The 23093-nt window shown below is 35.5% G+C and overlaps 1 protein-coding gene across 1 annotated transcript in view; it reads right to left on the bottom strand.

Annotated features, from left to right (window-relative positions):
- ADGRB3 (adhesion G protein-coupled receptor B3) overlaps positions 1 to 23093 on the bottom strand; it is a 705508-nt gene that overhangs the window by 384449 nt on the left and 297966 nt on the right. Inside the window, exons 8-9 of the mRNA XM_055329612.1 lie at positions 6625 to 6726; positions 6147 to 6253 (exon numbers count right to left, since the gene is read on the bottom strand). Coding sequence (XP_055185587.1) covers positions 6147 to 6253; positions 6625 to 6726 — 209 coding nt within the window. The remainder of the gene's footprint in view (positions 1 to 6146; positions 6254 to 6624; positions 6727 to 23093) is intronic.

Below are 23093 nucleotides of genomic sequence, written 5' to 3'. Positions count from 1 at the left end.
TTGTCTTTGTCTCTTTAGGTCTCTTTCCCTCTCTGTATTTCCTTCTTCCTTCAAGCCTCCCCTAAAGGAAGATACCTCTATTTCTATCTCTCTATCCTAATAAACCACCCACAGGAGAAACAAGTTCTCAAGCTAGGACTCAAGCTCTTTGGCATCCCCTTCCACAAAGTCAACCTTTTGATGATAGACTACTGCTCCTGCTTCCATATTTCTTTGTTTGTTAAATGAAGGTTTGAAAAGTAAGAGTTTTAAGGGACAATGACTTAAAAGGGAACATTTATACCTAACTCTTCATATTTCCATATGGAAAGCTTCCACTAGAGCAACGTCTTTGACCTTAACAATCTTCCATCACTCACTTCCAAGGAAAGAGGAATGACATATGCCTAATGAATTTAGGAAAAGGCATTGGTACATTTGGTTCAACTTTTATTTTAGAACTCTCTACATGCAGAAATATATATCCTGCCAGTTCTATGGAGTCTGTCAGTTTAAGTGTAGGGGAGTGTATGTGTGTGTGCATGTGTGTGCGCATGTATGTATGTGTATTTGTATGCGTGTAAAAGAGAGGAGGGAGAGAGAGAACAAGAAAAACTCTCTCTCAGAGAGAGAGAAAGGAGAGATAGGAAGAGGTTGTCTGTGATTCCCCAGGTATACCAGACACAGTGAGATCTGTTTGTTTAATCCAGGGAGAGACTGTCTGCCCCACTTCGCCCACAATATTCATTCTTGTTCTTCAAAGAGCTTTATGAGTAACAAAAAATAGTTTTCTCAGTTTGTCCGACTCCTCTACCTGTTTCTCAATGGATTCTAAAATTATTTCTACTTTGTATGGTATGAAATTCAGAAAATATCCCAGAATTTGAAAGGAAGTATTATGCTAATACAGGACTTTCAAGAATCCTATTACAGTTTATTCTACTCTCAATGTTTCAAAATTTTGTGCATTCATTTGTGATTTGTTTTTTTTTTATAAATAACAGTTGGATCATGTTTAATTTTATATCTTATAAGGTTTCCAACAACTTCCTGATTATTAGCTTATTGAAGTTCCTCTGCAATGGCCAGATAATTTCATAAAATAATGTCATCAATCACTCCACATTTCTAGATACTTTTGGGCTAGGAAAATTCCACATGAGGGATAATCCTTATTAATTTCATGTGGTTAAAATTCATGAACATTAAGTCTGGTGTATCACCTGAGAACCCTCCAGCTGCCAGTATGCTCCTATTGATTAGAAAAGTGGCAGAGTCATTCTTTATAAGCATCTATGGAATATCTAGTATATGCTTAGCATTGTGTTCGTTGGTAGAGAAATAAAGATTTAAAAAAAAAACATGGTTTCTGTCCTCAAGGAATTCAAACTAAATGTTCAGTGTGACGGATTAGTGATTTTATATATATTTTTTATTATTTATTTATTTATTTATTTATTTTTTGATTTTATATATTAAACTGATTAACAACGTCATTCTGTTTACCTCAATTGGGTTATAATTATGAGTTCATAGAACATACTGAACTAATGTTTTCACTGATGAAAAAATGTCATTTCAAAATTAGTTTATTACATATAATTTTGTAAAATGGGTATTTAAAATATTGTAATCTATGTGGATATGTACATGTATTGTACACGTGCATATGCACATGTAAAAGAGTTGGAAAACATCTACCTATTTAAAGTAATTCTGTGTAGTAGGTAACAACATTTAATGAGTTTTATAAGTAGAAAGGGGGCAAAAATGAAATCTCTTAAAGAAAATAGAACAATTAAATTGGGAAAATTGGACATCCACATGCAGAAGAATGAAACTAGACCACTCTCTTGCACCATACACAAAGATAAACTCAAAATGGATGAAAGATCTAAATGTGAGACAAGATTCCATCAAAATCCTAGAGGAGAACACAGGCAACACCCTTTTTGAACTTGGCCACAGTAACTTCTTGCAAGATACATCCACGAAAGCAAAAGAAACAAAAGCAAAAATGAGCTATTGGGACTTCATCAAGATAAGAAGCTTTTGCACAGCAAAGGATACAGTCAACAAAACTCAAAGACAACCTACAGAATGGGAGAAGATATTTGCAAATAACATATCAGATAAAGGGCTAGTTTCCAAAATCTATAAAGAACTTATTAAACTCAACACCAAAGAAACAAACAATCCAATCATGAAATGGGCAAAAGACATGAAGAGAAATCTCACAGAGGAAGACATAGACATGGCCAACATGCACATGAGAAAATGCTCTGCATCACTTGCCATCAGGGGAATACAAATCAAAACCACAATGAGATACCACCTCACACCAGTGAGAATGGGGGAAATTAACAAGGCAGGAAACAACAAATGTTGGAGAGGATGTGGAGAAAAGGGAACCCTCTTACACTGTTGGTGGGAACGTGAACTGGTGCAGCCACTCTGGAAAACTGTGTGGAGGTTCCTCAAAGAGTTAAAAATAGACCTGCCCTACGACCCAGCAATAGCACTGTTAGGGATTTACCCCAAAGATTCAGATGCAATGAAACGCCGGGACACCTGCACCCCGATGTTTCTAGCAGCAATGTCCACAATAGCCAAACTGTGGAGGGAGCCTCGGTGTCCATCGAAAGATGAATGGATAAAGAAGATGTGGTCTATGTATACAATGGAATATTACTCAGCCATTAGAAACGACAAATACCCACCATTTGCTTCAACGTGGATGGAACTGGAGGGTATTATGCTGAGTGAAGTAAGTCAATCGGAGAAGGACAAACAGTGTATGTTCTCATTCATTTGGGGAATATGAATAATAGTGAAAGGGAATATAAGGGAAGGGAGAAGAAATGTGTGGGAAATATCAGAAAGGGAGATAGAACATAGAGACTCCTAACTCTGGGAAATGAACTAGGAGTGGTGGAGGGGGAGGAGGGCGAGGGGTGGGGGTGAGTGGGTGACGGGCACTGAGGGGGACACTTGACAGGATGAGCACTGGGTGTTATTCTGTATGTTGGTAAATTGAACACCAATAAAATTTAATTTATTAAAATAAAAAAAAGAACAATTAAATTGTGAAATAATATTCTACTAAAGGAGAAGATACAGAGACTTCAAAGTAATTTTAGACTTTATGGCATCAGAACTATTTTTTATCACAAGTACTATCTAGCTTTGCTACTCAGACAAAGCATGAGAAGCAACAGGAGTAAGAGTATGAAGCGAAGTTGGCTTTATTTTCATCTCCAGTTGACTTATTAGAGTACACATGATTAAGTTGATGTATCAGGTAAGTATTATTTAAGGCACAGATTTGTCCTGTACTTCCCTAAATAAGTAAAGAAAATCATGACCCATAGGCCAGTATTAGATGTGTGTATGTATGCATATGTAAGTGTGGGTATATTTCTGTATGTGTATATAAACATAATTCATTTGTGATAATACATGTGACATCAATCTTATATACCCATCTTCTAACCACTCATCTATCTGCCTTCCTATCTATTCCTCCACCTGTATCTATTTATATTTTTCCACATGTACAGTTCACATTAATAATATGTTCAGTTCTAAAATTTTACTCTTTTTGAGATAATATTTTAATTTGATGTATTTTCTGTACATGTAGATATTAATACCTCCTGGTTACAAAGATCTTTAAGATTCTGTAAGCATTTCACATATATGGTATATCATCTGCTTTTCTCTAAAATCTCCAGAGATGTTAAGATGATGCCACCAGCTTCATTTTGCAAATAAACCAAGACTTGAGATCACAGGACTTTTCTGAAAAACACAAAACCTGAATTTGCCCTCATTACCAGAATTTAGGGCAGATGGTTTCAAATCAAAAGTTCAGGAGGTAGCATGGCCTCTAGAAAAGATGTTAAGCTTCGGAACAATTATACCTCCACAACTTTCATTCTTTGCCTCACAAAACTGGATTGTTCTCCTGTAGATTTTCAGATTCTTTGTAAATAAGCCAATGCAGGGATATCCACCTTGCGTATTTTGAGCATTGGAATTGGTTCATCAAAGTGCCCTGGTGCCTGTCTAGTACTTTGTAGGAGCTGAATACACACACTGCTTTTTATTCTATAATATCATGTATTTGATTTATGTATGCCAGTCAGCAAAGGCATAGATGCATTGGCTGTCAAATTATTGATTGAATGATTTCTATGGAATTCACAATTTGAGATCAATTCTTCTATTTCACAGAGTGTTTCTGTTTCTGTTCATTATCAGTTGATCTGTACTCACAGACTGCAAACCCATTTAAATATTACTATAGAGGTGCCTGGGTGGCTCAGTCAGTTGAGCATCTACCTTCGGCTCAGGTCATGATCCCGGGATCCTAGGATGGAGCCCTACATCAGACTCCCTGCTCTGCCTCCCTCTACCTCTGCCCTCCCCCTCTCTCTTTCTCTCATGAATAAATAAATAAAATGTGAAAAAAGCAAATAAATATTACTATATAAAGCACTTAATTTAGAAAGTAAAAACTTTCTGCAAACAAGTGATATTTCTTATTAACAAATTTATAAGAATTGATTTATGATTTACTTAATAAATGCAATTATTTCCATTCATTACTGGATTAACAATAGTTGAATATGGATATTATTAGGATTAAATAGACAAAGTTGAATGTCTATAATTAGAGAAAAATTAAATTCATAAGGGCATTTTTGGTTAATCTTAATTCTTAAATATATTGGTCTGAGTATTGACAGTTATTAGTAAAAGAAATTTTACATTTCATATTCTTACATTTTATATCACAAAACAAAGCTACATATTATATTCTGTGTGTATATATATGTGTATATATATGTGTGTATATGTATGTGTATGTGTATACATGTGTATGTATGTGTATACATATACACACATTTCAATTTTGACAGAAATAAGGCTCAGTGAAGCCAAATATCAATTACTGATATACACATAAATATATATTATTAAATATAGGTATTTGTGTGTATCCAGCATATATTGACATGCAGTAGGTCAGTATTTCTGTGTAACACCCATATGTATACGTATGTGTACATCTATTTATGTATTAATAATAGGAATAAGGTTCTGAGTAGTTACATAATTATCAATTCAATCACTATTACTGATTTGGTAAGTAAACATATTAGCATTTTGTTTTCGGATTTTTTAATGTGATTTTTTTTGTTTTTTTAATAATCAAGTATATTTACTGCATCAGTATGAGTAATTATTGTATGAGCTAAATCTCCATCTACAAGGAAGAATCTTCTTTAGATTTTTCTTTAAAAAAAAAAAGAATTGTGTATATATGTGGGTGACAGTAAAAAAGTTAAAAGAAAACATGATCTCAACAAAACTTAAAGTTTTTAAAATTAAACATCATCCTTGTCAATGTTCACCTTTCCAGCTGGTTCATGATCAAATCTGTTATAAACCCCACAATGTTTATTCAGTTTTTATTCATTGATGGAGTTCCTCCTGATTGTCAGGATGAAATGACAATAGTCTCCAATAATGACAATGACTTGCAATAAATAATCAAGCAAAATTTATCTGTGCTCAAAATATTCATACATCATATTTTTTGAATAATTCAATGATGTGTGGGAACAGAGGGGCTATTTTTGAGAAATTTGGCCCACTTAATCTTTTGCAAGTAATTAATTGGTGCAATCACATTGTCATTCTTTCAATGTCTTAATGTCAAAATGCAGGGAGAAATTTGATACCTAAGTGACACAGCTTATCATTTCCCAAGTACTAAAATGTTAAGGAACATAATTTAAAAATGTATGGTATTTTGAAGTCACTCTTATATGCTATTTCACACACAGTTACGCTGATCATGTTATACAGTGTAACTCCTATAGATAAAACTGAATAATAAATTTTGGTCAGGCCTTGTCCCCACTCGAAAAGGAATTCTTTCATTTAAATAGCAGGGTCCGTAAAAAGCCAAATCCTAGGAATGAAAGAGTTTAACACTGACTTCTAAAAATTAGCTTTCTGTCACATCACTTTTTCCTTCAGGCATTTTTTCAGAGATTTTGGCTGATTTGATTAGAAAGCAGAAGGTTAAATTCTCACACAGCGATCATGAGAAAAAAGAGAAACAGAGCAAGTACTAAAGCTGGCTTTGCACCTACTGAATGCTGCAAGTGTCTGTACTCATTTGATATGCATCTTGCAAAGCTCGGCTGTTCCCAGAAGGCCACTCCATGAAGGCTGAGAGAGCAGCGTCTGCTAGTGGTGCCTGAGAGTCACAAAGAACAGAGAGAAGCTTTATAACAGAGATGCTAGAAGGCATCATATCATTGGGAGGCAGGCTAAAAGCATTGGGTTTGTACATTCTGTTGCCTTAAAAAAACATGCATATGAAAATATTACGCTGATGATTTTTATAGCCCATGTGAATCACACAGAGAAACCACTGCATTAGCAATAATTTCTAGGTCTCTTCATTGGCTCCATCTATGAAGCACTTTACTAAAATTACTTTATGAATTGCTTATTGGGAAGATTTATCTTGCATAGAGGACAAAAGCATGACTTCATAAGCAACCATAGCATGCTGTTCGTGGATGGTCATCATCGGATAGGTTTGGGTGGGCCATCATACTTTACCTGTGGCATTCAGCGGGCACTGATTGAATGCCAAGTCACCTGCTGGGGTCCTTTTCCACACCATCGACATCAGATAATCCTCTGGGCATATTTCATAAGGTGCTGCAATTTAAAACAGAGGGATTCAAATGCCAGCAGTGTTTGTTTTTGTAAATATTGGCAATAAACGGTCCTCAAATGCATCTCTCTATCTGCAGAGCTCTTTTATTTTCCTTAACATGTATCATTTGCTGAAATCTTAGTGATGTCTTTATAAACAAAAAAAACACCAGGTTTCATTTGATTATCTTCAAAATCTTCACAAAAATGTTCTTTTCAAAGTGCTTACTGTGGAGACTTTTTTAAAAAGACATTTGAATTTGCTTATAAATTGAACATTACATTCAAGCATATAAATCAAAAATCTTTCCAATATTCATAATGTTTTGAAATATTGTGCAATAAAATGTTTTCCAATAAACTGAAAGCCGTATTAGAATTATTAACTCTAAGTGTTAAGACAAGTAAACATTAAGGGGAAAAATATGTAACTTTTTATTCTTCCTCCAAGAGCAATGATGTCAATCAGACTACATCATATAAAAATAAACTGATTTGATCTTTTGGCCTTCATATTTTCAAAAATTCAATTTAATTACTGAGATGATAAAGTTAAAGGGAATTTCAAGAATAACAGACGTTTACCAGAAATATTTTAATAGGAAGCCAAAGGCTTTGTGAAGTCTGTCTATACTGGGTCTAAACACCTTGCTGTCAATACAATTTGCTCCTGGATAGAACATACCCCTTTCTCTAGACACCTACTCTTGTGCTTTTCACACAGAACAGCCATGGATGTGTTCACATATTTGTTTTCCGTACTTGCTTGGCATCTTGTCTTCTCATCTTTGTATCCTGCACCTAAAGTTTTGTCTGGCACATAGAAGTTGTTCAAAATTGAATAAACAAATGAATCAATATTTGAATATATCAAAACCTTTAATAAGTACATAAGGACCAAAAAAATAAGTACCTCATAGGTATATACATGAGTGTGACTTCCTGGGAGAGATTTCTTCCTTTGAGGACAATATATGATTTAACCCATGCTGATCATAATCAACAGGCACTGATTCTACTTCCAAATTTATGAGATCATTAGGATATATTATAATTATTAGTGGGCAAGAATACAATTTGAGAAATTATAATCTTGAAATAATATTTTTTTAATCTGGGGTAGCAGGGGCAGAAACATTTGCTCTTCTTGGGGGTGGGGATCAGACAAAATGGGCAGAGGGGTTCCCAGTTTGCTAATCTCCATGGTCAGTGTGGAAGAGGGTGGTTACAGGTGTTTGGCTGGTGGTAGCTGATGCAACCCTTCATTTATTCTTCTGCTGTTTCTATTCTTGCCATATTGGAGGGACTGTCCCTACCTTCACGTGAGTTATATTATTTTTGCGTGTGATTTTTAAAAATTTTATAATTTTTGATTTTTTATTTATGATGACTCCACCTCTATTAATCATCACTAGTTGTAGGTCCAGCAGACTCCGTGGCAAATCATGCTCTTGGGTCCTGGGAAAGGGACAGGCCAGCCTGAGCTCTCCTGTCTCCCCTGTCACAGCCTGGACACGTAAGACAAGATAAGATGAATGGTTTAAACATGTGGGCATTTTAGAACTGAAAGTGACACTGAAAATCACCTATTCCATTTCCTTCTTTACAGATGAGGGCACCAAGGCCCTAAAGAGGCTTGTTCAAGGTGACTGAGCTGGTGGAGGAATCAACAGGACTAGAGTCTAGAATCCTAACTCCTCAGTAGCCTTTGCTTTGACTTCCTGCATATCTTCTTTGCTACTTGCAATTATTCAAGGTAATTGTTCTCATGCTCAGTTTATATATATATTATATGTATATGATATATATATATTATATATATATATATCATCTAGGTGCCCATTAAAATATTTAGGAACAGTTTCCAATTTAAGGAATCTTCGTTTGGTGGATGGTTTAGCAGACGATTCAACCTTTGCCAGCCCCATTTTCACAATATATTTCCACTTTACCCCACCAGTGATCTCCTAAGGGCCACACCTAATGCACTCATCTCAGTCATCACTCACTGGACTGTCACCACAGTGCTTTATACTCTGACTTCTCCCTCCTCCTTGAGAATACTTTCTCTGGGGTTCTAAAAAGCTATTATTCTCTCTCAGGGCTCCACCAGACACTTGGACAGTTCTTTCTTGGTCCTTGGCCCCTATGTCCTTTGCAGAATCATCCATGCCCAATTTTTTCCTTTGTTAAGTGCTTTCCTTAGATAATTTCAATGTATTAATAACAGTAATAGTAATAGTAATAATAGTGAGTATTAAAAGTCTTACATGCATGGACTCATTTAATCTTCCCCAATAATCTTATGAGGTAGAGATTAGTAGTCTCCTTTACCACATGGGGAAATAGGCAACAGAGAGATAAATAATAATAATAATTATTATTATAATTAATATAATTATATATAGTTATATAACTATTAATATTTAAGATTAAATAATGATATTATTATTATTTAAGATTCTAAACATTCTTTTTATTATGTATTGGTTCTAGAGGAAAAACTAAGTAAAGGAGTGGATGAATGGAGGAGGAGAGGGATGGGAGGCATCATCACCACCCCTCCCCCTTCAGGGGCCAAGTGTGCCCTTCTGACCTCTTCAACTTATCCAGGCAATGATGGGGGCAGGAGATCTTAGGCTGGCTTACCGGAACATCCATCCTGTACCATTTGAATGAGGGGGGAGAACCTCATTGGTCCACTCAGCATTTACCTGACCTATGCTATGCTCTGTTCTAGGGAGAGTCAGTGGTGTATGAGAGCAGCACTCTTGACCTCTTGGAGCTTCCAGTCAAAGGGAGGAGGCAGAAGGAAAACCAATTGAACATACCATTACATGAGGACAATTATGATAAGCTCTGCAAATAGAACTACAGAATGTTATTTCAATCTAAAATTTGAAGAACGGAGAAAGGCTTCTTGGAGGAAGTGACACTACTGTGACTGGCTGGCTGCCTGGAGTGCAGCGAGTGCTGTAGGCAGAGTGAACTGTATGTACAAAGACCTGGAGCAGAGAAGAGGTTGGGGCCTCAGAGCAGTGGAGTTGGAGGGAAGAATTTTAGGAGTATGGAATGATGGGCTGGTGGACAGGCTAACAGTAGTGCCTGCAGGGACCTACAGGCAGCTACTAAGGGTTAAACAAAATATCAACATAATTCAATTTTTAATTTTAAGATCGGTTTGGGTGATGGACATTAAGGAGAGCACGTGGTGTAATGAGTACTGGGTGTTATATAAGTCTGATGAATCACTGACCTCTACTACTGAAACCAAAAGTACATCATATGTTAATTTATTAAATTTAAATTAGGGCAGCCTGAGTGGGTCAGCGGTTTAGCGCGGCCTTCAGCCTAGGGCCTGTTCCTGGAGACCTTGGATCGAGTCTCAAGTCTCACATCAGGCTCCCTGCGTGGAGCCTGCTTCTCCCTCTGCCTGTGTCTCTGCTCTGTGTGTGTGTGTGTGTGTGTGTGTGTGTGTCTCATGAATAAATAAATAAAATTAAAAAAAATAAATTTAAATTAAAAAAACGAAAGCAAAAAAAAAAAAAAAGATCGGCTTGCTTTCTCTGGGCAAAAGGGATGGGAGAGTAGTAGGTAGGGCAAGACAATTGAAGAGGTTAATGCAGTCCTTCAGTGTTGAGACGATGGTGGCTTTAGGTAGGATCTTTAGACTACAGATGAAGAAAGGGGAATCCCTGGGTGGCTCAGTGGTTAAGTGCCTGCCTTTGGCCCAGGGCATAGTCCTGGAGACCCGGGATCTAGTCCCATGTCAGGCTCCCTGCATGGAGCCTGCTTCTCCCTCTGCCGCTCTCTATCTCTCTCTCATGAAAAAATAAATAAAATCTTAAAAAAAAAAAAAAAAAGAAAGAAAGAAAGAAAGGGTAGGCACAGATAAATTTAGAAAGTAGTAGACTAAATGATGTGAGGAATGAAGAATATTGCCTGATTTCTGAGCTGGAGAACTGGGCATAAAGTGGAACTATTTATTCTCTAGTATCTTCTACCTTTAATCCAATTTTCATGCCATATTAACAAAGTAATCTCCAAAATGAAGCTTAATCCCATAACTTGCTGCTTAAACCCTTTCCATGGTTCTCCAATACTGACAGGATAAAGATAACTATGCTCTCTGTGATAAATAAAGGCCCTTCTAGCAAGCTCTAAGCTAGCATTCTGGTTATGGTTCATATTTATACTCCTATACATCAGCCGCACAGAATTAATTCTCATCCTCCAAATATTCCACACCAGGTCACACATTCTCCTGTGTTTCCGTAAATGTGAACCAAAACTACTTTAGAATACGAAAAAGAGGAAAATCGTAATAAATGTTAAAACTCACAAACTACATTATACATAGTTTATGACATAATTGAATTCTATATAAAACAGCTAGTCTATTTTTAATAAAGGTACACCATTAATTAATCTATTAGAAACTTTACACTTATTCTTTTTTTTGTTCCATCTACACATCCACCTTCTGTTCAATATCTTTCTCCTTAAAACTTTATTTGTAATCCTTCACTTTCACTTCGCTTGTATTTTATTCCGTTTGTCAATGTTTTTAAACTACAATTTTCTTTAGTTCCATGATGAAATTTGAAATACATTTCATAAAAAGAGTTGTCAGAGCATTCATTTTTCTTTCTGATTTAATCTTGACCCAAACCAGTGAAGAAACTATTTGCACCCTAGACTTCCTCATTCCTCTGTTGTGGGTTCAGAAAGCTCTTCACACCTATTGTTATTCTGCCGAAAATCAGCCTCCTTCCCTGCGCCCTTCCCCCACCGTCGGCTGGCTGGTCAGAAGCTCTGGTAATTGCAAGCGTTAACCACTAGATGGCACAGGTGGGCCAACAGGGTGAAATGTTTACCGGGCTCGCAGCTGAAACTGATGAAGTTCAAAATTAAGGTGGGCAGAAGTAGTAATTGTCAGCTGGGGAATATATGGGTCAGCGCCTTTTTAATATATATATATATATATATATAATATATTATAATATATATTTTATATTATATATTATAATATATTAAAATATATTTTATATTATAATACACATTTTAAAATATATTTTATATTATATATTATAATATATTAAAATATATATATATATTTAAAGGTACAGTACTTGGGAAAAAAAGAAAATTTCTTCTTTTCCAGTAAGTACGACGTTTAGTGACAAAACCAGCCTCACTTACAAGGCCTTTCAATCAGACATCTTACCTCAGCTCCCATCCTCTCCACATTCAGCACCCCTGCCCCCCATACACTGACCCCTTTGATGCCTCTCTGATACTCCGGGAAGGCTTCAACCTCAGAGCTTGTACACTTGCTCTTTCTTTCCAGGATGTCCCTCTCTCTCCTGCCCAAATGTCTGCATGGTTTGTGTCTGCACTGCCTTTAATCTTTGGTGAAATCTTGCCTTTTCAGAGATTTCCTGACTTCTCTCAAAAACTCACATACCTTCTGTTTTATTTTTATCCAAAATGCCTGTTAACCTTATAACTCATACACCTTTTTTTCTAATTTTCTTATTTTGCATAACTACTATGTGTTTGTTTATTGCTTTCTCCTGCTAGAATGTGCACCATGAAGACAATAGTTTTTCTGTTTTGTTTCACTCTTAGAGCACATAGTACTTACAAGTCTAGCAAATGATAGGTGGATTAACTATGGGCATATATTTTAAACTAACAATTACCAAATACTTCCTAAAAAATCTCTTTTCCCATTACCTCAGTACTTAAGATGACAGAGAATGAGGATGATTCTGCAAAGAACAGTGGACAGTGTGTGTAAGTGTATGTGTGTGTGTAAGTAGCAGCGTAGGTAGGAATGTTCACTTAGGAAAAGTAAGAGAGGGAGTTGAACTACTGTAGTTTTCTTAAAAAATTAGCAAAAATGGGTTTTCCAGGGTACCAGGTATTGACAAAAGTTGACTTTCATAGGGCTATGACTGACTTGGCAAGAGTCCATGGAATCTTGGCCAGAATTCTCTAGTGTGATCTGTATATATCCAACCACAGCACTCAATTATTAATTCATATTTACCTAATGACAGTCAGTATGGTCTCCCTCACCCAGACCAAAACACAAAACAAGGAAACAAACAAAATCACAGTAATTTTTTAAACTTAAAGAGGTCAACAAACTTTGTTTTTCTCCACCATCAATTCATAAAGCTTTGGATTCATTGTGCTTCTCTCCATTGTAGATGGAGAGACACAGTACACAAATAATAAGAAAGGAAGATGACAGGGGAATCATAGATTCAAATTTGCAAATTTGCAGGATTTTCAGCTTTTTAGTAGCAATGTCAAATCCCACTTCTGCTTTAAATATTTTGACAAAGGTGATTTGGCATTCATTGAAGATTGTATCCATAAAGAGTTTAGTCCAGAAAATAAGTGTACTTGTGCTCATACCAAAAGCAAAACAGCCTATATATTATAATACAATTTTGTTTTCTTCCAACTTAGGCTTGTGAAGCCCCCAGGAGGAAACTTTTTGGGCTCTCAAAAGTGCCACTTGTGGAATTCATTCATTCCACAGATATTTACTAAGCACCCATAATGTGCCAATTACTTTATAAGATACTGCACAGGAAGAAAACAAACAAGAATAGTCAAGGTCTCTCAACTTCCATGATGGTGATGGAGACAATAAGGGGAGAAATTATAATACAGTGGGATGCCCACTGTGATCTGAGAAGTCCTGGCTGCTCTAGGAATACTTTAGGGGAAAGTATGTCATTGGAAGATTTCCAAAAGAAATTTCCAAGTTGAAGTGTAAAGGATAAGTAGGAGTTGGCCAGTGAGGAAGGGAAAAGTGTGCCTTGGAACCACATGTGGGAAGACCCAGGCAGCAAGGAGAACCTGGTATATCCAAGAAATTGGGAAAACTTCAGAATGGCTAGAGGACAAATTTGGGGATAAGTAGAGATGGGTAATTATGGGAGTGGGAGGGGTGATAAATGATAAGATAAACTAGGAGTTTGAATACAAGGGCAAGCAAAATTTGTTACAATGTGTTGAATGCTATACATGCAGTTTGGGGAATGGATTGAAAGAAAGTGAGACTAAAGTCAGGGGGCCCTATGACAACCTAAATGGGATAGTTAGGGAAGGGGCATGGTATCACAGGAAGTGGCAACTGGAAGGGGGTGAATTAAAAAATATCTAGTACAGAAAATGTGCTCAGCTCCATGGCTGGACATAGGGGGTGAAGAAGAGAGAGAAATAAAAGATGAAAGTTGGGTTTCCAGGAAAAGTGCTGGCTGTGCTCCATCCAGCTTCAGTTAGAGCGGGTGAGGAAGATACCAGTTGGGAGGGAATATGCTGAAAATAGTTTTGAGTTTGAGGTATATGAGCAACTCTTGACATTATCGAAAAGGCAGTTGGTTACAGAGCTAATGCGCAAGACAAAAACGTAAGCTAAAGAGACAGATTTGTGCTGTTGTTTCTTCTTCAATGCTATGTATATTTTGTAAATTAGAAAATACATAATTAGCTTACATCCCTATGCTCAAAATAAAAACATATTATTGTAGGGCAATATGAAGGGCTTATTTTTTATGCCTTAGCAAAATGGAACAGCAACTCTGTTCATCAACTGAAAGATGCCACTGTTTGCTATCACTAGTGCGAAGATTATAAAAACCCATTTGTAAGATACAACGGTACTTGAAGTCACAAGTATGTAGTTAGCATGCTGTCTTAAAACAAGGTAGCAATTACCTAGTGATTAGCTGTTAATCTGTCTATTCAAACTGATTTTCTGTCTCTTAAAAATAGCAAAAATTATACAGGGCTTAAATCAATTTGATGTGGAAAATTAGTTTTCACCCCTATGCTAGAATTTCAGCATTAAAGAGAAATTGATTCTACACTGTAGAGTTGGCAAGCAAGGGAAAAAAGAAAGAAAAAGAAAAAGAAAAAGAAAAAAATAAAAAAAAAATGCACTACCCATGACCCCAATTTCAGATTTCACTGGCTGGCAATTCATTAATTCTTATGTTTTGGGAATTCCCCATGCTGAGGGACACAGAGGTGAATGAGATAGTCTATGTGCTCACACAGCTTACAGCTCTAATTTCAGCAGGGAACACACTCCTGTAAAGAATTCATGGTGCTGCTTAGGTCTTAGGGGAAAAGAAGGGCGCTTATCGAACGTGTTTTGTAATAACATTTCTCACATAGAAATGGTTTTTATCAGTGTCAGGTTGAAAGAATGTACAATTATAACAGCAATATGCACGTATCACTATGACTTAGGCACTCTTTCAAGTGCATTACAGTTTTAAATTCATCTCATTCTCATAAGAATGAAGTAGATACAATTTTTAAATCTCTTTTTAAACACGAAGAGACTAAAGCATAGAGGAATCACTCCACGAGGAGGTGGTCCATAGACACTTGTCAATCAAACAAGTCTCTCAGTCCATTCTCTGAGAATCTTACACTCTCAGCAAGCATTTGTTGTAGTGGTTAACAAGGCATTTATATATTTTGCAAGAATTGGTCTCTAAGTCTCGAAGGTAGCAAACCATAAACTTTAAATTCATTAGCAGACAATGTGTGTTGCATTGCCTGTTTGAGGACTAGATAGTGTTTTTTACATACACACCATGGAAAAATTCTGATTAACCTGGTTTTAATCTTGTATTGCAATTTAAGCAGACAAGGTCACTCTAGCTCCAACCTGTCAACAAGATTATTTTTTTTAAAAAAGATAGCTAACACTAATTGTGAGGAATAGTTCTTTTTTTTTTTTTTAATATGAGGAACAGTTCTATATAACTATTTGCTAACTTAATGTGAGACAGTTTTATATTGGGGTACACTTGGAGTTTCTGCTAGAGAATTGCATTTATTTGCCTTTTTATATTAGCGTAGGAACTGTTGAGGATAACTGTGCATCATCACCTTTTCCAGGTCATGGAACATGTAGAAAATGGTAACATTTGGAGGCACACTAGGGTAACGGGCAAGACTACTCTAGGCTGGAGGCCACAGGCCACAGCCTCCTGTCTTGCCAGCTGCCCTGAGGCCTTCAAAATCTCTATTTGCGCGTATACCTGAGACCAATCCTAGCCTGACAGGTGGCTATGTGACAGCCTCGAGGAGCTCTGATGTAAATATGGGGCTGAGATTTAGGGAAATTGAGTAACTTACTATAAAAATACATATTTTTCTTATCTCCAACATCTCAATGACTTATTTCTAAAGAAGGAAGGTTCATGCCACAAATTGCAACTACAAAATAAAAATAGCATATTGTGCTAAAAATGTCTATTCAAATTCTACTTAGGTAAACTAATAGCATTTTGAAAGAGTAAAATGATTATAAAATGTAAGGCATTACTATCATAGTCATTTTGAAATTTGTATTCACATACTTTTACACAAATTATCGTATTTTCTATTGTATATTGTACTTTATACAAATGGTCCAGTCACAACGTTTATGATAAGGAATAAAAACATTCAAAAGAGCATATGATATGCCTAATGGCCTACATTCAACTAGGTTCAATGCAGAGGTGTTTTGGGAATCTGAAAATAGATAACTCATCTGTAATGGGCTGGAATTCCAGTTAAGAGATATAATAATATACAATAATAAAATATAGCAATATATAATATGGGAAGCACAAAGAAAATCTATAGGGGTTCAAAGAAGAAAGCAGCTGTGAAATTGTGGGAGAAATAAAAATGATTAAAGGAAGAGACACTTTTAATGGGCCGACCTCCCAAGATGCTTCCATGTTACCAGGCGAAGAGGGAAGCAGGACTGGGATACTTGGGAGCCCAGGTGAATAACAGTGCAAGCAACAGAGAGTAAGGACAGAGTATGTGCTTCCATACGCAGTCACCAGGGATGGGATCCATTATGCTATGTATATGTTTTATCTATAAATGAGTAGAGAGTGATGACCCTGGAAAGGAAATCAACTGATAGATGGAGATACTAGAATCCCAGGGATTCCAGTATGCATTGAATCGGGCGAGTAATAAGGAGCCACAGCACTTTTTTTTTTTTCTCTTTGAACGAGAGAGTCCATGACGAAGGTCACAAAAAGGGGAGGATAATCAGATAAACTTATCTGGAAGAGACTAGAAAAGATGGCTTTTGCAATAATATGGGTATTGGACAAAGAGGCCCTGAACTGGAATTATTTAATAATTATAATTACCTATAGCATTTTATAATTTCATACTTGATATGATCTCGAGCACATATTATTATCCCCATTTTGCATATGAGGACACTGAGGTCCAAAGCCAAACTTTGACTCCATATCCCAGGCTCTTTATGTTGCACTGCCCCTCCCGAATAGCAGGCAGTGTCCAGAGGAAGAGAAAGCAGGGCCACTAAAGAAAGATTTCATGGAGGTGGAATCCATCATGAGGAAAGGTAAGAATCAGAAATGACTTTAGCTGACAAGACAGATTTGGCAGTCAGACAGAAAAGCTCTCCTGCTGACACTGAGGATGATCGGCTGTCGCAGGTGGAAAGCTTTATCACATGTTTGCAATGGATGAGGCATAAAGATGCAGATTTGTGGGCACTGTTCACAAGTGATAGTTGAAGAGAGAGAGGGGGAGAGAGAGCAACCAAGAGCACCAGGGCAGGATCTTAGGTTTGTTCACAAGTCAGGACATACAAAGAGTGGGATATAAGTGAGGATGATAAACATTAAGGACTAATACTAAAGTTTAGTGTCTTGTAAACTTTAAACCCAAAGAGTAGTTTCACTAATTGCATTAATTTTTAATTTTAGTAATTTAGAAATAATGAAGTGGTTCAAAAATAGGTTTCTTTTTGTTATAAAAGCAATGTCAGGTGAAATGAAGAAATAAAGGATAGTAAAAAGTGCTGCTTAAATTTTCTGTTTTGAATTGAGACTGATCAGCATATTGCCCAATATTTCTAAATTGGACCAGGTAGGGTAATATAAGATTAAAATAAATTGTTATTTAGATTTCTGCTGTGACAGAAGCTGTGAGACTTTTTCCCAAAGTCTCAACTGATGAGCAACCTGATAAGACAAATTATGACAATAATTATCTCCATTGCAACAGGTTTGAATACTGGACATATAGTACTATCTGGTATACACGTGGAATATTTTAGACTCCAGTGGTTCTTCCTTAATTCTGCCTATAAAATTAAGCTGATTTGTTGCAGAACTGCAGCCTGGAGTAGGTAATAAAACCCATGTTTTTGAGGAGGATCAGATACTTTCTTAGATATTTATTAAACAATAGGTGCTCTCTCTTGCTTATGGAGAATCTTCAAGTTCTAATTTATTTTCCTATTTTTTAGAATGTATCTGAGGTGCCTTGGCATGAGTAAATAGAACATTTAGATGAAAGAAGTCAATACCAAGTGCCACCTACTCTCAACACTGAACTCAGTAGTTGGTTTTAGGCAAATCACTGGTGTGAACACTTGGGTGCAACATTGTTTGCTATGTTCAAAAATCTTCAGTGAAAACATATGCCTTAACCTTTAGAAACTGAATAAGTAATAATGTAATTCCTTAGAGGGTAAACACATAATGTTTGATAGAAAAATAATAAAAATCCCAATGGAGTAGGAGCTTCTTAAAAGTACTATTATTAGTGATTACTCTTGTGGTTTGGAATGAAAGAGGTAGAGCAGGTGCCAATTAGTATGTGAATATTTCAATATAGAGTAGTATACATTTTTTCCCCTTAAAAAAAGTAAATTTTACACTCACATATTGGGGTTTCTAATAATGATTATGTTTAGCTTTAAAATGCTAAATCCACAGGATTTAGAATGCTGACTTATTAACTAGTTAAACTCCTCTCTATCAAAGACAAACATAGTGATGGTGATTAATTCACCACTCCTCCAACTGGGAACTGAGGAAAGAAAAAGCCAATCAGAGCTAAGACCTCATTCTGCTCTCTGACACTTGCCCCCCTCCAAATATTATAAACCTGTGTAAGTATATAGTAGCTAATAGCCTGGAGGATAAGAGGCAGTGAAAATGTCCTCCTGCTCAGGAAGAGAGCTGCTAGAGATGGCAGGACTACGAATATCTGTGTCCTGGCAGTGTACAGCTCTATTTCAAACTTGTTCCAATGATACCCACATTGTTTCTTCTGCTCTCCATGGAACAGGAGCAATAGGAATTGGAAACTGAAAATCTGAAAATGACTAAATCATCACTTTTGGTCCACAACAACTAGTCAATAGCCTGAATATACATATATACATACATATATATATATATATATATATATATATATATATTTAAGTAACAACTATAAAGAGATCTTACTTTGGTTGAAGAATGAGTTGGTTAGGGATACTTGAAACGGATTGCTTGTATTAATTTACTACAGGAACAATCCCTCATTATTTGTGAAATGGTATGACAAAATAAAATTCTACAATCTTGTTTAGTAGAGATCTCAATTTTGACCAGTGTAGCTGATGTGGAGGACTGTTTTCCACCTTTTTGTTAATTTTATCACCTAATTTTTATTTATTTATTTATTTATTTATTTATTTATTTATTTATTTACTTATTTACTTACTTACTTATTTGTTTTTACTATAGGCCACTGCAACCCAAAGGTTAATCTGCAAAGGGTAATCTGCAGTATCATCAACATCACATGTAAGTTTGTTAGAAATGCAAATTTGAAGGCCCATACTGGACCTACTGAATCAGAATCTCGGGGGTTTGGTTTAGGAACCTGTGTTTTTTAAAAAAGCTCTCTGGGTGATTCTTAGGTGTGCTAAATTTGAAAGCACAAGTCCAGACAACGAGTAGAGGCATTCAAAGAAGACACGAGCTCAAAATAAGCAAGCTTTGTGATTCTTCCTACCAAAGCTAAATTAAAAGAAAATCACTCAGAAACTAAATGAAATCTCTCTTGGTCTTCAGAGAAGACATAATCCCATTGGACAGCAACCTTACAGAGATAAGGAACAGTCAGTCTCAGAATGGCATTTCTCCTAAGTGGGGAGGGGGCTTATAGTCACCCAATCACAGGGCACAAATTCCAATATGAATGCAGTACAATGTTTAAGACAAGTTTGGGATTACAAACATTACCGTTGACTAGCTTTGGTATGAATACTGAAGAGTTAAATATCACAATCATTGCTACATCTCTTGTCTAAGTTGCTATTACTGTATATATTATGATATGGATCTCTTATTTGCCAAGTATTTCTCAGCACATTCAACCTGTGAAAATATTCATTCACCATTTGTGCGCAGTAAAGCAATTGTAACTCCAAAAGGACATTTTATGTATAAATTAAGATTAAATTCTACCCATGAATGGTACATCCCAACTAGCATTACTCCTAATGACTAAAGAATAGTAGATCCAAGAATTGGTGCTATATGAATAGTCAGCCCCTCTCCTGGGAACAGAGCAAGGATGTTCCCAGGAAGCCTGCAAGGTTACATAGGCCAATCCATATCAGTAGCATTTGCCTTCTGAAGGATATTAACCAGGGAAATATTTGGGAAAAAAATACAGAGCCTAAAAATAGTATGTTTTCAAACTGTAGCAACACAAATTCTGAGAAGCTATTACCTTTCTACTATTTTAACCTTCAGTCTAGATGAACAATGAGATTGAAATCAATGAAATCATTATTTGGTGAATTTGGACAATTTAAAAATTAGGCATTTTTCTTTCCTGTAGCTACTCTATTCTTCAACAAACTATTTAAAATATACATATATAATTTTTTCATTCCTCTAATTCTCTTTTCTTATGAAGACAAAACATAATATTTTTGGTAATGAAGCTCTTTTTAATAAGTTAACTTTATCTATTTACCAGCAAAAAAATCTTATTTTGGGAAAAATATTTTTCATTTTCCATTTTTAGTACACATCGTAACAGCTTTTGATTAAATCCAGATGATTAATCATTATTGTCATTAATTATCCAGACAAAGATGTGCGTATATTATATTTCTCCTTCCTGACAACAGAGGATCTCTTGGCAAACTTGATTAATTTGTTTTGCATCCAAATTAAGTGAAGCGTAAAAATAAATACTGTAGTTTCCAGCAATCTGAAGAAAAATTAAGAATAAACAGTATGAAAAATAATACTAGGAAAAAAACACATCGTTTTAAAAGAAACATTTTTTCAGGCTTTGTCAGTGACAAAAATAGAAAAATGCCTTAGTAACTATTGAAAAAATTTAAAAGTCTTCTCAATTTATATTGTCAATATGAGAATTTGGAGCAATATAATGTGGAAATTAGGATTGCTTCTTATCATTTTGAGTTCACATGGCCTTAAGAATTAACAAAACTAATTTTAGATCTTTTTTAAGGTCTGAAAAATCCTACTGACATGTCATTACTCTCAGAGTCCAGTACACTGGACACAAAAATAATATATATTGACCACAGAGAAGTGATTGTGCAGAGTTGGAATGCCAATATATAAATCAAATCCACTATGGAAAACGGAGTTATTTATAAATCCTGCTCTCTTGACAAAATAATGTGGGAATGAGATGACTGCACGTAGAAAAGATAGAGGATAAACAGAAAATAAATCTTTATCTTGGTAAAAAACACTCTATACAGAGGCAGAGGCATATTTGAAATGAATAATTTTTGATGGATAATGTTGATTCATATACAGGTACTGGTTTAGGATGTTTTCAAAAGCTTGGTAATATATTAATTCACTCTATTCCTGTATAAGCACTAGTTTGTAAATTATTTAGCTGACTCAATAATTCATTTTAGTTTGAAAATGTTATTTATATACTTGGTGGTTTTAAGAGATTTCAAATATTATTGAAGAGAGTGAAATGAAAATGTTAAGGTTAATACCAAATGTATATATACCACAATATACACCACCAATATCTAACATACATAAAATATAAAAAAATTATAGCTTTATATGACGGTTTTTCAAACTGCCTTAAATCATGAAAGCCAGCAAACAAACCTAGCATATAAGGTATAATATCCTTTTAGTAAATAGATACGTAAAATGTTTTTTAAACAGCAGGTGGCAATCTTTGTAAATATGACTGCAACAACACCATTTTAACTCTATGTACACAGATGAAAGACAGTTTTAAAAGACCAGTTACGAACATTGGTATGCTTACACTAGTTTAGATACCTTCAAATATTAAAAGGGTCCTATTTAATTATGACTACTGTCCTAATGGAATTTCTTCCTGGTCATATAATGTTCTTGTTTAATACTTAATTCTTATGCATCCCAGGAGGAATTTCATAGAACTTACCTTTGGTAGGTCTCCTCAACAAAATCCTACTTGTTGGTTCCTTCTTATAGTTTTGAATGATTTGGCCTTAAGAATTAACAAAGCTAATTTTAGATCTTTTCTAAGCTCTAAAAAAATCCTCTTGACATATTGTCACTGTTAGAGTCCAGTTTCTATTGGCATTACTGTTGAACTGTGGACTGTCTTTAGAATTCTGACTATGGAGAAATACAAAGTTTTGACTCAGGGATATCACTTAGAATGACTTGTTTTGTTGTTGTTGTTGTTGTTCTCTAAATTGATGTAGTCACGTTTGGTAGAGACAGAAATCCACTGCTTTCTGAACTGAAAAGGAACCTCAAATACCTGTTCTTTCCATACCTACTGGAATCACACAGTCAGAGGAGAGAAGCTAGCCTGCCTACAAAGCATTACTTGCAGCACATGGACTCTAACAGGGTCTTCAAATGCTTTCAGTTCAGCACTTGCTTTATACCCAGCAGTGAAACTTAGAAATTTCACCCTATCATCTTTCTAGCATGTTTATAACAATTTTGCCTATGATATCATTCTAAAATCCTAATTTTCATTTATTTGAGTTCTCAATAGATCAATAATACTTATGGAATGTATGCACAATTTGGAAGGAATCTATCGTTAATGATTTTTTAAAAATAGATGATCAATAATCTGGGCAGTTTTTGACCTTGCCTTTTTTTTTTCTATGCTTATATGTAAGATCCTTTATTGTAGCAGTATTTCCATTCTTTCACTACTAATTAAGACCTTATATTTTCATTTTAAAATGTGTTCCTTATAGTAGAAAATGGCACAAGGGCAAGGAAATAGGGATGTCCAAAGTCCTACGTGGAGCTGGATTAACAGCAGATTTTAAAAGTTTCTAAATTTCAACAGCATCCCTTTATTTTCTCACTTAGCTATCTACCATGTCTTTCTATTTCTACTATGAATAATCTAAGGCAACTGGTTTTGTGTTCTCAGTAAACAAATATTTCATGAACAGAGTGAAAAAAAATTGTTCCCCAAACCAATTTAAATCCTATCTAGGTATGTTATTGTTCAATGTGGCTTCCTTCATA

This window comes from Nyctereutes procyonoides, unplaced genomic scaffold (assembly GCF_905146905.1).
Source record: "Nyctereutes procyonoides isolate TBG_1078 unplaced genomic scaffold, NYPRO_anot_genome, whole genome shotgun sequence".
NCBI classification, from domain to species: domain Eukaryota; kingdom Metazoa; phylum Chordata; class Mammalia; order Carnivora; family Canidae; genus Nyctereutes; species Nyctereutes procyonoides.
Note: the sequence above shows the minus strand (reverse complement) of the source record. Positions and strands in the feature narration are given on the sequence as shown.